Source organism: Vulpes vulpes, chromosome 4 (genome assembly GCF_048418805.1).
Source record: "Vulpes vulpes isolate BD-2025 chromosome 4, VulVul3, whole genome shotgun sequence".
Classification (NCBI taxonomy): Eukaryota; Metazoa; Chordata; class Mammalia; order Carnivora; family Canidae; genus Vulpes; species Vulpes vulpes.
The window spans coordinates 42,835,473-42,853,365 of record NC_132783.1 but is presented as its reverse complement, the minus strand read 5'-3'; the positions used below and the strand labels follow the sequence as shown (position 1 = coordinate 42,853,365).

At 36.5% G+C, this 17,893-nt stretch overlaps 1 protein-coding gene across 10 annotated transcripts in view; it reads right to left on the bottom strand.

Moving 5' to 3' along the window:
* The window catches only part of PPP3CA (protein phosphatase 3 catalytic subunit alpha), a 309,334-nt gene that overhangs the window by 40,118 nt on the left and 251,323 nt on the right, over window positions 1-17,893 (bottom strand). For all 10 annotated transcript variants that reach the window (XM_072755567.1, XM_072755569.1, XM_025983828.2 and 7 more), the window contains 2 exons: window positions 15,789-15,866; window positions 13,779-13,873 (listed from right to left, as the gene is read on the bottom strand). In XM_072755567.1, the coding sequence (XP_072611668.1) occupies window positions 13,779-13,873; window positions 15,789-15,866 (173 nt within the window). The remainder of the gene's footprint in view (window positions 1-13,778; window positions 13,874-15,788; window positions 15,867-17,893) is intronic.

Genomic DNA, 17,893 nt, shown 5'->3' with positions numbered 1-17,893 from the left:
ACTAATTTAACCTTGAACATCGTATTCATAATTAAAGAAGTTTTAGCTCTTGCCAAAATACATAATTGAGAAAAATGAAATATGATGCAAATTTACAACTGAGGGTATGGCTTGCTCAACAAGATAAAATAGAAGTTCTGTTTTGTAGCTGGTGAGATAAAGCACTTATTCATTCAACATTGACTCAACACAATTTATTGGAGTGCCTGACAAAGCAGAATTTTTTTTCCAGATTTCATTTTTTGTTTATTAACACCAGAAATAATACATTTTAACAGTGGCTACATTTACTAAGCAACTGCTATATGTCAGGCACTACATTTGGTCTTTCACAAAGCATAATCACAAATCTTCACAATATCCCTCAAAAGTAGTTCTTAATCATTTGCATCTTGAAAATAAGCAGAGAGGTTATTCACCCAAGGTCAGACTTGAGAGGCAGTTAAATTCAGTTCTGGCCTAAATCTAAAGTCCCTGATCTTTCTAGAATTCCATGATATTCTCACCCTAAGTGCATAGATCATTCAGTGTCTGCCAAGTTTTGGACACAGATTCTCCTTCCCACATTTATTCTTTGTAAAAAAGAGCACTGGAATGGAAGGCCAGGAGCCCTGACTGCTAGATCGGTTCTCTCATTAAAAACTTGCAAAACCTGACATCTCTTACTGTCTTGAGGTCTCAGTTACCTCATCTAACTTCATGGATTTATCTAGAAAAGTTATATGACCACTTTTAGATCTAATTGATAACAAACTTGTGGAATAAAGACCTCATCATTAATACAATTATTGATTAATATTCTCAGTAATTCTACAGACTATTTATAGAACATTTTTTTTCTACTTTTCTATAGGTTAAAAAAAAGAATAACTCTAACTTAAAAATGCAAATATACCAATATGTATTCTTTTTTCTTCAGCAACATAAAGTATTCATGCAAAAATACTTCCCAAATAACCTCACATTAATGAGGTACTCGTGAATTTTTATGTTTTTGTATAACAAATATATATCACAAAATACATGGAAAAAAAAACCCCTTTAAACCAAAACAGTCCCATATATCTATAGTCACGAAATTCACAGTTAACATTTCATCTTCCACCTCCCACATCCGCCCCTGCCACCTGCCTCTAACTGTCACTGGGATTACAAAACTCAACAAGAGCCCTAACAGTGTGCTGTTCTCTGAAGTACTTGAAAGACATTTATCTCCAGTGTAGTATAAATAATACAAATGGTTGTACTTCAAGAATCACTCAAGACCAACTCCTGAGACCTTGTCTGAGAAACAGAGAAAGAACAAAGTCTACCATCAAGAAATCCCATTATTCCAGTGGCAATTATACATGACCTCCTGTCATTTAACAATTCCATCAGAGACCTGGAGAGGGATTATGATATATATACGGACCTTACATTATTAACCAAATTATGAGCAGACCAAACAGCATAGAAAAAATATGTTCTTCCGTTGTACATGCACTTGTGAAGAATAGCCAGAAAAAAAATTATATAACGGAAACAATACTAATCAGTATTAATCTGAAGGCCTAATTGCTAGTTTTTTCTCAGATGTCAAAATTAGGGTCTTAAAGTTATGTAATTACTTGGTCTAATCATTTTATTGCATCTGTAGAACGCTATATAAATATGTAGGACATGCCATGTATAAGATATAAAATCAGCAATCACGGGACAGCTCCTACTTGAAAATAGGGAAGGGCCACTGGACCTCTATTATTTTAATGACACAACTAGGTGCCCCGAATATAGTGAAGCCCAAGGAACAGAATTCCATTCCTCTATCACATCATGACTAAAATGCTAGACCGTATTCAAATATGTAAATTAAAGAGGTCTCCCCTACTTTAAAATTTGAGATTTTGATGAGACACAAGAAAAAAGTATTTCTAATAAGAACTTGGTAACATTTCTCAACATCTTCTTTACAATGCCATCACCAGGCAGGATGATGACACGGCATTAGTGAAAAAAATGAAAACATCCAAACAGAGCTTCTAATTTAAGAGAAGTTATCAACATATTGTTAGCAAGAGGCATTAAGTGGCTCACCATACCATGGGCTCAACACATTTCAAGTGGATTTCAAAAGGAATACAAAGCTTCTTTTCTGAAAGCCTTTACATTAGTAATGTAATGCTCCCAACATACCTCAGGCTTTTTCAATACTACTACAGCTATTTTCAGTATAGGAGGGGAGAGGTCAAAAGAATGGAAATAATTAATTCTAATAACATTTTTCATCTCCTTAACTCTAATTGACCATTCACTCTCATCTTCAAAAGATGGGACAGAGGGACAGAAAAGAAACAAGGATGAGAAGAAAGCAAATGGCGGCACTCCAGAATCATTATAAACCATCCAGAAATAGAAGAAAAAAAGCATAATAGACCCAGGATTTCTTTTTTTTCCTTTTAGTTCTGCCACCTGTAGACTATAGATACCTTAGCAAGAAAACTAGCATCAGCGTGTTCTTTTGGAAAAGTCCTACCACCACATGGAGACATGATGGCTTGATGGATATAATTCTTGAGATATAACCTATATACTCAAAATGTCCTTTGCCAATATTTTAAGATTATGCTGTACATTGCATGGAAGGTTTTTTTTTTAAATTTTTTAATTTTTTTTATTCTGGGAGAGATGCTATACATTTTTAAAACTCTGTGTTTTCCCATAGAGATTACTTTTTTAAGGTGTAATTTTCTTTTAGGATTTTTTGAAGACATATATGTATAGTTTTTGTAGTATATATTATAGCATCTATAAACATAATCTCTATGATTCCTTCCATATTGAGACCTGACTTCTAACACTTATCTCCTTTTTGTTTTTCCCTCACTGTCCTGTACTTGCCTGATGTATTCCCCTTTTAAAAGATTCTTTCTGTTATTATTACTAATGATGTAAGTTGAGGAAAATTTATTAATTCATGAGGATCACTATACTTGGTAAGCAAAGACTACACTTATAACTCACTTTTACTCTATAGTTCATATGACTGTGCACAAGGTAGGTGTTCAAGCCATTTATGGAGGCAGATTTCAAGGCTTTATTTTTAGGTCATTTTGTTAAAATGATGTTCTTCAGTCTGGGTTTCTTGAGAAATGTAATGTTTAAACTCTGCACTTCATAAAGGGTCTCTCACAGGTAAATTCTCAATAAGTTCTATGTAATGACTGAATTCCAAGCAACCTGCAATATTTTGTCATTTGTAAACACAAACAGCAAGTGTGTGTGTGTGTGTGTGTGTGTGTATAATTTCCTTCAAGCTGTGAGCTAATGATTTTGTATTATCAAGACACAAACATTTGTGCTACTATATATAATCCTCTTATGCACATATGTAGTCCTTGCCTGCTCCTCCCCCTTGCACATGCATCCTTCATGGCACCTTGTTACACTGCTACAAGTCCTACATAGAATTTGGATGATAGTGTCTTACTTACACGAAGGAAAGAGACTATACCAGATATATCCAGAAAATAATATGAGCCAATTTTATGATTATGTGTGTGCTAATGTGTGTGTGTGTGTGTGTGTGTTATATGTTTCTCTTTTTAATACTGTATTAGTAAACTTTGGACTAGCTCATTATCCAAATGTAGAATTTTGGGTGAAGTCAATAAAAGGAAATGATGCAAAGGATGAAGGCAAAGATCTCTTTTTTTCTTTTATAGTGCTTTGTACCATACCTGGCACATGGTTGGTGTTCAATAATGTTGGTTGAAGAAAAAAATCTAAGGAAAGGAAATAGAGAAAGGAAGGACAAGATGGAGAAAGACAGGAATGACAGAAAAAGAACAGGCAAAGAAAAATAAAAATAAAAAACCTCACAAACACAACACACATAACTTCTCAGGATGCTAAAAATGTAACTAACTACATATGAACAGTCTGAAGGGGTACATGTTGGAATTTAAGAGAAAGATAGTATGTCACTTTAGAGGCTAAGCTCTATTTTAAAATTGTCAAAGTCTTGGGGTATGTGGGTGGCTCAGTGGTTGACCATCTGCCTTTGGCTCAGATAGAGATCCTAGGGTCCTGGGATGGAGTCCCGCAACAGGCTCCCTGCAGGGAACCTGCTTCTCCCTCTGCCTAAGTCTCTGCCTCTCTCTCTGTGTCTCTCATGAGTAAATAAATAAAATCTTTTTAAAAACAAAATTAAATAAAATTGTCAAAGTCTTTAAAATAGATAAGAACGGAAATTACATTGGCTCTGTCACATAGTAACTGTGTGAACTTAGACAAATATTTCTCCTTATTTGAACTTTACTTTCTAAACTCATAAAATCAGAATAACTATGACCTGTTCTGTTATTTTCAAAGTATGAAGATCAAATAAAATAAGATATGTGATTAATATCCATGATAATATATATGATCAGATAAAATATTTAGCACCCGAAAAATACAAAGTATCATGATACAGTTTCAAATTCTTCAAGAAGGGAATGGCTATCTAGGTTTAACACTTTGCCATTTTGTAATTCTCACCTAAAGTGCCACATCTAAATACTAACATCCAGAGAGTCTGGGCCAAAAGCTGATCCTTGCAATCAGCTCAAGTCCAGTGAAATGCTGTGAATTTTTCTAACATTACAATTTCACATAGAGAATATTAAATATATTTTTGCTAGTCAACAGGAAAGAACAGGTTATGAATTCTTTACCAGTTTTAGCTCTAAGTTGTAATCCTCATCGATACAACGTTAAAATAAGGTTTAAGCAACAGTAGTAAATGAGAGAGAGAGAAGTTTAGCTAAAGCTTTGGAGAAGTTGGCACAGGCATAGTAAACACTGTGCCCATGTTTTGCTCTCATTTCATGTGGTTGATACTTTCGAGCTCCAAGTACACAAGGGTACCCCGGTGAGAGGTACTTTGACAACTGGTGATATCTGTATGCAATCATATAAAACACCCTTTCACCTTCAAGGTTGCACTCTGTATCAAGCCCTGAGCTGTATGCAGCCTGCAATGGTTCTAAGTTGCTAACTTCAAGATACTGTTGGCACTGAGTTAATATTAAGCCCATATACTTGATATTTTCTGTGGAAAGTAGTATCACTGCAGATTTTTTGACATTGTTACAGTAAAGTCTCTTGCAGACCTAGAATTTCTAGACCTCAGCAATTGATAAGCAAGTGATTTGTGTCTTTACATCATGTAGATTGTCCCCATTTTTCCTTCTACTAAATGCTTTAAAGAGAATTAGATTTCTAGAGAAATAGGTTTCAGTTAAATCTAAGAATCTTCTAACCATCTGTCAGAAAACGGAATACAGCACCTCAGGATGCATCTCCCAGCTGATCTTGTTCAACTGGCAGCAGGAGAGTACTGCCAATGAACCTGTATGGAGGATTTAGCATTGCTCCAGATCCTGTCTTCATCCTCATTTAAGATCTTGTATAACTTTGAGAGCTAAATCCTGTATTTCTATGGGCAACACTTTGAGAAAAGCAAGGATTACCTCACTCACTGAGTTATTACTTACTTATAAGGGAAGTTCCACAATTACGTCACCAGCAAAATTGATAATTATGTAGTAGTAGATGGTTATGGAATCAAGAAGTTCCTTTGTCATAGCAAAGATACTGAGCATGCATTCAATTAAAATATATACTCAGGATAATTCTTAAATATTTTTTAAATTTTTTTTAAATTTTTATTTTTTTATTTATGTATGATAGTCACAGAGAGAGAGAGAGAGAGAGAGAGAGAGAGGCAGAGACACAAGCAGAGGGAGAAGCAGGCTCCATGCACCGGGAGCCCGATGTGGGATTCGATCCCGGGTCTCCAGGATCGCACCCTGGGCCAAAGGCAGGCGCTAAACCGCTGCGCCACCCAGGGATCCCCTAATTCTTAAATATTAAATCTTGATGGATTTTCTATTTTACCCTCTGTCTCATTAACGTAAGCCATTGGACGACTGAACGAAAACTAATCTATTTAGAAAGTGGCTTCCAGCAATGACACTTTCACAGTGGAGCTGAAAGAACAAAGGAAAAGTGTAAGTGCCTCAGGGACACTTTTTAAAGAAAGAAATTAATTATTTATTTTTAGAAGAATATGAGAGTACCCCATTCTTATAATAATGTATATATCTGAATGTATAACATTCATGTGGTTTTAAAGGGCTAACAAATGACTTTTCATTTCAAAAGATTTTCACATTGAAGAACAGTTAGTCACCTCCACATAATGGAGCTATGGGTTGAACAGGGAATCAATACAAACACTGTCCTGAAAGCTTTCAGATAATAAAGCTGACCTAGAAGACCACAGAGAGAGGATAACTTACGAGCCCCAGAGTCAGTCTGCCGTGTTTCAGTCTCTGTGCTATTCCCTGACCGATTGTGTGAACCTTGGGGAAAGTATGCAACCCCTCTGTGCCCTAGTTTTTCCACAGTAAAATCAAAATTAGAATATAATTCATGGAGTATTGAGAGATTAAATGCATTTACACACGGAAACTTAGAGCAGTTTCTAGCACAAGGTAATTATTATTATTATTACATACAACATGTATGATTAAAGCAAATAACATTTGTGTACATGTAATCCCAACTGAAGGGATATATTTGCATTTACTAAATATATTATTACCAACCTATGATTTTAAGGAAATATATCAAGTTGTAGTAGTCAAGGTGACCATGATAATAAGAGAATAATAAATTATAATTATAGTTAGATTAATTTTATATATTAGGGTCCTGGATATAAAAAGCAGTGAAAAGGGACATTCTGCTAAAATCTCTCACTCCATTCATTTCAGAGAGGTGATTTCTCTGAAAACCAATCAAAACTTCCTAACTGAAAGTTCTCTTTTGCCTTAAATGTCTACATAAATTTCTCTTCTACCACCTCAGAGTGATAATACAAAAAGTTAATGCTGAGAGTTTTCTTCATGGTTTCTTTGTTCATTTATAAAGTCACAGATTCCATACCATTTTTTGGTAGACCGTCCTAGGTTTAATAATCAATAATTATAAAGAAATTATCTTTCCTGTATGTGTAAAACAATATTCACTGAGGTAATGATTAAGTATGTTCATTTTTTAGAATAAAAAGCTTACTAAATAAATGAAGGAATTATTAATTTTTGGTAGGACTTATTTTAGTTATTGTTTTGCTTTACTAACAAGAAAAACACTTAGCCTACAATTTGTTAGCAAATATCAAATAACAAAATGCTACCATGAATGTGTATTTACATTTCTTATATTGAAAAAAAAGTGATGTTGGCAAACAGTTGCTCAAGACCAATTAAGAGCATCTTCCTGATTTGATTTGCAGGAAAAAAGCAAGAGCTGGGGAAATTGTTGCCACTAGACAAAATCTCTGGATTAATTTTATCTAGCTTGTCTAGCACTAGTGATCATTTTTATGCCTGTGGTTGTAAAGTCCCAAAACATGATTTAAAAATGTTTATGTCAAGCTAAAGTTTATTCCTGTGGTTAAAATAGGCCTTAAACTCTACAGAAATGGCTTTCTGCTTAGAAAATGTGGGCAATTTTGTAGGGAAGTCAGCTTTCTGGCATGCTGTAGAGGAAGAGGCTAAGACGCTACCTTAGGGTTACCTAGGCATGAATTCTACTCCCTTCTAGAGACCGTTCCCCACACACCCCAATAATCTTTTTTCCACCCAGGATAAGGATCTGATCTACTTGGTTCCACATTTGGCTCCTGAACTAGGCAGGTGCCACATATCACTAAGCTTGTGAATGCAATTCCTGAATGCTGAGGCAAGGTCCTGGTGTGAAAGAACTGTACTGTGAATATGAAGTGAGGTTCTCAGGCCTGGCAGCCCAGGTGCTGATGGTGTCACTGAGGGCTGAGTGCTCCCACTTGATGGCAGAGGACCAAGGCAAGCTGGCTTCAGATATGTTGCATCTCCGCCTATCCACATCATGACTGCCAATTAGAGTCTTACCTTGGTTTCTTCTATTAGCAATTCAATCCTCCCTCTACAATGGTATATCAAGCTGTAAATTATCTTTGTATAGTATCCTTCTGAGGTCCATGGCTACTTTTTGAAGGGAAATATTTGAGGATGTTGACTGCCAAGTTTTGATAGGGCTAAAATGCTTAAAAATTTTATTTATTTATTTATTTATTTATTTATTTATTTATTTATTTATTTATTTAAGACATACAGAGAAAGAGAGAGAGAGAGAGAGAGAGAGAGAGAGAGAGAGAGAAACAGGCAGAGGGGGAAGCAGGCTCCATGCAGGGAACCTGACGCGGGACTCGACCCCAGGAAGGTGGCAAGAAACCACTAAGCTGCCGTGGCTGCCCCTGAAATGCTTTTTAAAAGCGATTCTATCAATTTGCCTAGTTTAAAAGTCCAAACCATCATAATACTTTTTTTTTTTTCCCCTTGATCAAAAAGGGTAGACTTTTGCATGTTAGGATTTTAGCAAATGATGCTGTTCTTGTCTTATCTTCAAAACTCAATTTTGCATCTCTTTCTTCCTTAACCAATATTAATACTGAATTGATCTTCTTCCTCATCATTTTTAAGCTCTGGTTTTAATTACTAAATTAGTTTGGTAGATTTTTCTTCTCAAATCCAAAATATATTTCATTTAATAAATTTCATTTAATTACTTAATTTTACTGTCAGTAGCTTTTCCTGGAACTAAGTTATATACCCTGGCATGTAGATCTGTATTCCTCTATATTCATCTACCCATTCGCTCCCCCCACCCATATGACAACTCATCTAAACTACAAAGAATTGGCACCACATGGTAGCCTCATGTAATTTACTTTAGATCTTTCTGAAGCACAGGTGTATCACTGGAGAGATAAAGGACTTAACTGTTTACATCAAGGTTCAAAACATATTTTTCCAGGGTACCTTGGTGGCTCAGTGGTTGAGCATCTATCTGCCTTTGGCTTTGGTCATGATTCCAGGGTCCTGGGATTGAGTCCTGCATTGGGCTCCCCGTGGGGAGTCTGCTTCTCCCTCTGCCTGTCTCTCTGCCTCTTTCTCTGTGTCTCTCATGAGTAAATAAATATAATTTTAAAAAAATCATATTTTTCCAGAAACTGGTTATAATTTTTGGCCAAACTGACTTGTTTAAGGCAGAGTTCACATTTGTCACTGGTGATAAATGGTGTTTCTAGATAATGAGAGGTTTTACCCTAGGATTGCTTTAATGTCACTTTGACAGCTAAGCTTATTATTAGTATTATTTGGTTTTGGTGGATTAGTTTCCACTCTTAGTTAATATGACTCTTTTCTTTGTAATATTTTCCAAGTATATCTGAATCATTATTGATGGCATTATTTAATGTCTATCCCACTACCAAATTATAAACCTCACTAGGGTGAAGACAATGTCCATCTTGTTTATTTTATACCCGCAGCACCTAGCACAGTGCTTAGTATATAGTAAGTTCTCAGTAACTGCTGCATCGGATGTGAATGAGGTTAACGTCATTCTTTCAAGTGGCATATTATTTGAAGAAGAAGAAGAAGCAAGGTGCATGTGTCATTACTGCAGTTTTCTTCCGTTTGGTGTGTTTGGGTAATTAAGAAATGGCTTTACCCTTAGGGCTACAGATTCACAGGAGAAAAACAATTCAAACGTGCAAAGTGCTCTGCAAATGTTTAACTCCAATTTGGAAAGGGTATCAGAACTGGTTACAACAGTAACCTAAAGTGAGCTGAAGCCCTGTGGGTCAATATCGGTCGGGTACTTCAGGACACTGCCTTGCTATTTAACTTCCAGAAAGAAAATGCTTCAATTAATGCATGTGTTGATGGCCTACCATGCATGCTACTTGGCTTTTCAGTGTGTTATCAAAAAGCCCCTGCTTCAAACTAATTATAATCTGGGAAGCTATAGGAATGCTAACTATAGGAAAAGCTAACTAGAAAAAAAAATAAATGGTAAGTACAAGGGCAAATGATTGGTATTTCAGGCATTCAGAGAATGACTATCAACCAAAGTCCTCATAGAAACAGACTGGAGGGGGTCCAGGCCATTCATATGGGCAGAGAAGAGGGGGACAAGCATTCAAAACAGGAAAAAAAGTTACATGGGCAAAGATGTGGCAAGAGGGACAGCCAACGTTTGTTCAGGGCAACAAGTAGAACAATTAAGCTAAGGTAAAGGGTTCCCCCAGAGAGAAGTAGAGACATGGGTTATAAAGGCAGATTGAGCCAGAAAGTGAAACTATCAGTAAGAGGCTGGGGAGAATGGGGTATTTTCTGTCAGTTTTCCTGTAGCCGATGACAGGTGGCATAATGATAGCAGCATAAAATATTCAATGATGATAATATCCTAATACTGCACAGCATTTTGTTTCAAAGTAATTACATCTATTATTCACAGAAGAAAATTTTTTCCCCCATTTTGCAGAAATGTCACTGCACGTCAATAAATGTAAATGAGATAGCTGTTTAATGGCAGAGCTGTGATTCCAATCTATACCTTCTGCCCTAGCATGTTGTGGAAGAAGGCACGAATTGTCAAGTGAGGACACAGAGGCCAGGGGATGGGTGAGTTATCTGCCTGTGGTGGTGCAGGTTGAAAAGGGTAAGAACTGCCTGAAGTAGTACAGGCTATACCCAGGATGGGCCACTTACAGTCCTCCTAACTTTTAGAAAGCTGCTTTTCATTGCAGGCAAGGATGAACTACTGATTGGAACTAACAGACATTTAAAAATGAAGCTGATCATACTGGTTTTAAGATGGCCAAATAAACCCATTTTCCTCACTGCTTCATTTGCTGAAAAGCTATCACTGCCGCCTTGACTTGCAGGCCCTTATAAAACAGATCATATTTTAACTACTGGGTTAGATATAACTCCAGAGCCTTTTCTGGTCATTTGTCTCTAAGAATCAAATGGTTAACTTGGAGATTCTTCACTGCTGTCTTTCCATTGATTATGTTTCAAAGGTGCCTGTGACCCAGTTTTCTTGCACTGTCTTTTACCATTCTCATTAACATTTATTTTATTCAAATACAGTAATCCTCACTTCAGCCGTGAAAAACTGACTCCCACTCCCACATACTGTACACAGTGTTAGCATAATAGTTTTAAAGTGCTTCAGAGATTTTACACAAAAGTCTTTTGAAATTATGCTCAACCTGAATAATATATCTTTCTTCTTCCTATCAGTTTATCTTTTTCTCTCAGGAGAATTTTTTTCTTTTATGAAAAGGTTCCAAAATGAAATGCTTCCCTCCCCTTCCTGAGTGATTGTGATCTACACTAAACAAGAGAACACAGTGAAAGAACTACAGAACCTCAAAGATCACAATCCACTGCTATTATCATTATTATTATTTTTTAAGTTAGTACCTTGTTAAATCAGAATCATAGACAAAGAAGCAATGCATACCCTGTAGCAGAAATAGCCAATGGTCTCAAGCAAAATTGCTACCCAGTATTATGGCAAGTGGAAAAAGTCTAAGTCTGTTTTTATGGAGTGAAATCCCAATTTTCTTCTTTTTTTTTCTTACTGTTTTGACTTTTTTTAATTGTTAAAAAAAACTTGTATGTATAGTCCATGCTACTTAGTCTCTGTTAAGAAAATTACTTGTTTGGGCTCTGCTTTCACTAGGTGAAATAGAAAAAAAAAAATAGTTTTAATACCATAAAGAAATAAGGAGCTCGTGTTCATACTGTATATATTTTGGGGAAATAGTAGGATCATGATGGGACATGCAAGGTGACCTACTGAGTCCTTGCATTCCTTACAGGTACCAGGGGAAGTCTCTGAATGAGAACCCATATCCAATCCAAGGGAATTCAGTCCTACTGGTTTTATACAAAAGGCTTCAAGATTGAGATTTGGCCTGGCAAAAAAAAAAAGTGCTGCTTAAAAATAAAATGTTTCAAAAACACTGCTCTTGACTTTGTTTTATTTTATTTTAATATTTCTAATCAAATGCTCAACCATTCTTTAATGCCCAGGTCACATTTTACCTTAAACAAGGTCTTCTCTGACCATACCAGAATATCAGTCCTTGCCCAAAGCACTGTGTTTAACTCTGTTAGTTTTACTTAATGACATACGTGTATTAAATTACCCAAATGTCTTTGGCTTTATAAGCACTTGACATATGGCTGAGAATATGTTTTATTTTATTTTGTAGGCTTCTTGCCACAGAGTCCTAAAGACAGCTCCTCTTTTCTAGAAATTAGACAAATAGGAAACAGGGAATGACTCTCCCTTACCCCCTACCATCCATCGTTGTGACAGAAACTTCACAGCCCCTTCTGATAACTTTACCCCAGAGCCACAGAGGAGGGCCCACCACAGTCAAAATGGCAGTGGATGAGACTGGTGCACCCATCCCACCCAGCAGGCATGTCTCTCTGGGCTACGGGGGTGGAAGCATGGGTGGGAAAGTCATGTGCTGAATCTAGAGGACAGCACAGATGTGCATGTGCATGTGTGTGAGGGGAGAGGCAAGGATCTCAGAAAGCCACATTCAGATATGCTGCATAAATATTATCTAGACCAATGCCAGCTAAAGTTAATGGCTTTTCATTTTTTAAAAAGATTTTATTTATTCATGAGAGACACATAGAGATAGAGATAGAGACAGAGAGAGAGAGAGAGAGAGAGAGAGAGAGGGAGGCAGAGACACAAGCAGAGGGAGAAGCAGGCTCCATGCAGGGAACCTGACGTGGGACCTGATCCTGGGTCTCCAGGATCATGCCCTGGGCTGAAGGCAGCGCTAAACCGCTGAGCCTCCTGGGCTGCCCTTGCTTTTTCACATTTTATCACCCATTCTGTCACACCTGTGATACTGTAACACTCCCTGTCATTTTCAAATAAAGAAATTATTTAAAGAAATTATAAAAGAAGATAATGTGTTCCTTGCTCCTTCTCTCTTCCCTATAGTCCCTATGGAAATAATACCCTCATTTTCTGGTCTTTTGTAGGCACACAAGTTTGGAGTTTCAAAAAGGAAGTACAGGACACTAAACCAGAAGATGTGGATTTGATTCTAGTTAGTTACTACCTGAGTGGACCTGGGGCAAAGCAATTAGCCATAGAGACTCACTCTGAATATCAAAAGGCGGTGGGGGCTAATGATTTGAAGTTTAATTCAAGTTTTAAAAAATGAACATGTGTCTGCTTAGCACAGGATCCAACTCAATGGTAAGTACTCAATAAACACAATTTGTGAATTTGAAGCAATAACTTCTTTTACTTTTCTTAATCTCTTACATGTACAATCACACTGTTCTTACTGAAATCCACATCCTTTTTAAGAATCACGATTTTGGATTACTTTCAATTATTTTTTCTTTTAAAACCTGTATCTATGGGACGCCTAGGTGGCTCAGTCAGGGTCTGCCTTTGGATCGGGTCATGATCTCAGGGTCCTGGAATAGAGCCCTGTGTTGGGCTCCTTGCTCAGTGGGGCACCTGCTTCTCCCTCTCCCTCTGCCTGCCTCTCCCCCTGCTTGTGCTCTCTCCCTCTCTGTCCAATAGATAAATAAAATCTTTAAAACCTGTATCTACCAAAACAGTTCACTGTAAACCCTGTTATACATTCGAATCTCCTGGAGAACAGTTAAAAAGTGACAGTGCCTGGGCTCCATGTCTGGCAGTTGAATTTGTTAACTCTGAAGACTATCACAAAATTTGCATTCAACAATAAATGAAAAAGCAAGGGGAAAAAGAACGGCTAAAAATGCTTCATTAAGACCAAACAGCTTAGGAATTATTGCACATGGTATGCAAGAGTGTAAGAGGGATCTAAAGCCACTTACCTTTGTTATTGTATACATCTAAGTAATTTGGTGCTGAGAAAATTGTAATTAGAGAAGGGAAGCCTGTCGTTTGGCTTTTCCTGTACATGCGATACCTAAAAACAACAAAGATGAGTTACAATAAGGCTACTATGTGAGAAAAGATGATATCAAATTACAGATTTAAAACAGAATATTCAAGTTACATTTTTATCACTCTAAGAGAACTCAATTACATAACATAAAACAAAATTTTCTCTCTAAAATCTGTTATTTACAGACATGAATTCCTCTCAAGGTTGACAATGAAAACATACAATCACATGTACAATTTCCAAAGAAGTCTTTCCTAAATTTAAGAGACCTAGGGGAGGATGTAATTCAACGCAAAATCATAATCCACACTTCCCAGAGGAAAATATCTTCTTAAAGATCTTTTGAAATGTTCTAGAAGTATTTATTCTGCATATTGGACTGAACATTTCTGGTGGGAAAAAAATCAGAATGTGAAAGATAGTTGACACTCTCAATCTTAGTACCTTGACATTATAAAATGTGATTGGCTATGCCTACTTCACAACAAATAAAAACAAAGAAACTAGATGACATAATCTCAATTTTCCCCAATTAATCAATCAAATGCTTATTTCAAACAAATATGCTAATTGATTTTAACTGATGAACTTAAAATATTTTTGAATGAGCAGGTGATTTCAGGTCTGTAGCGGGATTAATATAAAGCTGCTTAAACTATTCAGCTGGGGACACCTGGGTGGCTCAGTGGTTAAGCGTCTGCCTTTAGCCCAGGGCATGATCCCGGAGTGCTGGGACTGAGTCCCACATCAGGTTCCCTGCATGGACCCTGCTCCTCTCTGCCTATGTCTCTGCCTCTCTCTCTCTCTCTCTCATGAATAAATAAATAACATCTTTAAAAAAAAGTATTCAGTTGGGACAGTTAGTCAAAAAAGCATGGTGACACCACTGCCCTGAAAAGTGGAAAAAAAGAAAAAAGAAAAAAAGAAATTATGTGAGGACCTTATTGGGCATATCAACAGGTTATTTCAAAGGTCAGCCATGACACACTGAAAACACAGTATTGGATCAGTTCATACCTGTTGATCATTGCTTGAAAAAAAATTATTTTGAAAGGAACGTAGGATCTGCCTTGACTTAAGATCATTAGACATAGGCTTACTTCAGAATGCAGTCATCTCTAGTCCTAATTTCAGCATACAGATTATAATATTAAGTGTTCTTCCCTTTCAGAAAATTCAGAATATGAAGAAACGAGTTTAAGCATTTGAAGGCAAACAATACCTTTCAGTAGAACCTCTTGAAAAGGGTACTGGACTTTAAATCCTAGATTCATTATGCTTTTTTCTCCCTAATACAGATTTAATGCACAAACTGCATATCTGATGTTTCTTAGTTTTCTAAGCCTGTATAATTGGCCTACCAATTATACTAATAATTACACTAACTCTGGACCCTAAATTTTAAAATGTACTGGGTATTACAAAATCCTGTTATGCATTTATTAGTTAGAATATAGGATTTTCTCCCTCATTTAAATGCTTCTGCTTTTGTCCTTTAAAACTTCACAGGGGTCAGGGAGGATATTCTTTAAACGAGTACACCATGTGCTATCTGTTAAATATTTATGTGTGATTCTCATTCACATTGCCAACCAAGGCTGAAAAGATGTCGATAATTTAGTCACTTACTGGACAGTGGGAAGAGCAGGAATGGAAAGAAATCAGAGGGATCCTTATGAATTCTTAGAAAAGCCAGCTGAAAATTTTACTTGTTCCAGCTAAAAATGGAGGCACTTTAAAGGGGACTTTACAACACCTTTGCAACCACACATTCCCCAAGACCCTGCCATATCTGCATCATCAGAAGACAATTCAAGATATAATTTCTTTAGGGAAAGAGCGCAGCAGCAGAAGGGATCCTTCACAGCCTGAACAAAGTGAGGAACCTTGACCCAGGGGCAACGCATGGTTTCCATAAACCCACAAAACTGCTCACCCTGCATCTTGGGCTTCATGGGCTCGGAGTATAGATAACAAGTTATTGTGCTGTAAGAATTCACATACAGCTGGGTAACTGCCAGAGACAAAAAGAGAAGAGAAAGAAGCATCTGTTACGAAATCGTCAAGAGTAGCACATTTATCTGTAACATCCCAACCTATGTGATTTGATCAAGCATAATCAAGCATACATCATTCATGAAACAAACCTCTTGGCTCTCAGGACAGGTTTTTTGTTTTTGTTTTTGTTTTTTTTGTTTGTTTGTTTTTTTAATCCCCCTGTGGTAGTAAAAGCACCTGCAGCTCTACTTTTTTACATAATCAGAAAGGGTTGGAGATGTGTGAATTGGACAAAGAAAGTAGGCCATTATATAACACCACTAGAAAAATGTCCACTCATAGAGAAAATCAGTATGATCAAGTCTACATTTAAACACAAGTGAACAGCAGCATCAATATAACACGAGAATAGAATTTAAAATATAAACCTCCATTTTCTCAAATATAGGACTATTTGTATTTGGGTACACATAAATGCCTGAGTGCTCTACAGTGTACTCAGTTATGGAGTGGGAGAGACTAAGTCCTCTGGAAACCAAATTACCAACTTAGTTATGAGGATATTAACTGTTATATCAAAGTCTAAACAGAATTATGGAATTCACAGGTTTTAAACTGTGTACTTTATTTTTTTTATTTTTATTTTTATTTTTATTTTTTTAAATTTATGATAGTCACACACAGAGAGAGAAAGAGAGAGGCAGAGACACAGGCAGAAGGAGAAGCAGGCTCCATGCACCGGGAGCCCGACGTGGGATTCGATCCCGGGTCTCCAAGATCACACCCTGGGCCAAAGGCAGGCGCCAAACTGCTGCGCCACCCAGGGATCCCTAAACTGTGTACTTTAAATATGATCAACAGAACTGCATCTTACGACTTATTCTTTACCTTGACTTAATAAAATATTAAACATATAATCAAGATGACTTTGTCTGTGAAGGAAGTCTCAAAACCAAAGATAAGAACATTAAAAATGAAATTCAAATTACAAACTTAACTTGTAAAATCACTGGCAGTCTCTTTGTGTCTGCTCTAAGAATTCTCATTAGATAAATGTATGTCATAAAAAGGAATAAATTTTAGATCTTTCAAATAAAGAGACAGCAAACCAATGCTCATTTTTTCAATGCTCATTTTAATATAAACAAACTATATGTGGTATAAGAAACAATTCAGCAATTATAAAACTAGCACTTTAAATAAGTGCTAAATAGTACATGTCACTCAATTTATTATATAAGAGAAAATGAAAATAGTTTCTCTATTACAGGTTTTGTAAGAATTCCCTGATTAAAAGGGAAAAAATATTAATATGGCACATCACAGGAGAGACGTTGATTATAAAAAGGATTCAGCTCTTTGCAAAAATGGAATCTGAAATCAAAAATAGTCTCTCCGCACATGCACACTTTTATGTGCATTTGTGTGTATATGCATGTGTGTTCTGGAATATTCTAGCAATTTGTTAAGGAGAGAAAAAGACGAGACCTTCATGAGGCCTTTACTTCCTAGTTGTCACAAGTCAGCCCAGTAAAAGGACCATGTAACCGATGAACATTAGTGTAACCTACAAATTGCAGAACACGGCCCAGAGGGTATCCATGGAAATGTGTCCATACATTACCTAGGTCAAGAGTTGACCAACGGTGTCTTCTAAGACTTGTGTTCTACCCTAGGAAAAGGGGAGTATATGACCTTCCCAGATCAGTGTGTGTCAACTAAAGAAAGCTTAATTGCTGAGACACTGGTTTGTTTTTTAAAAAATAGCACGTTTGTACATATTTAGCCATAAAGTACTCAGCCAAGGGATTACAGAGTAGGGTGCCTATCGCCTTCAGTTGTTTATTTCTTCTGCCTTTGAAATACTTCTTTAGAAAGATAGTTTACTGTCTTGTTGTACTACTGTAAGATAGAGGTTGTTTGTCTAGGTTTGTCACTTTTTGTCCTTGAGCAAATGGCCTGGCAGCATTTTTTAAATTTATGCTTTCCTTTTGTTAGAATCTACACTAGTTTTATGAAAGCATAATTTTAATACATTTTCTT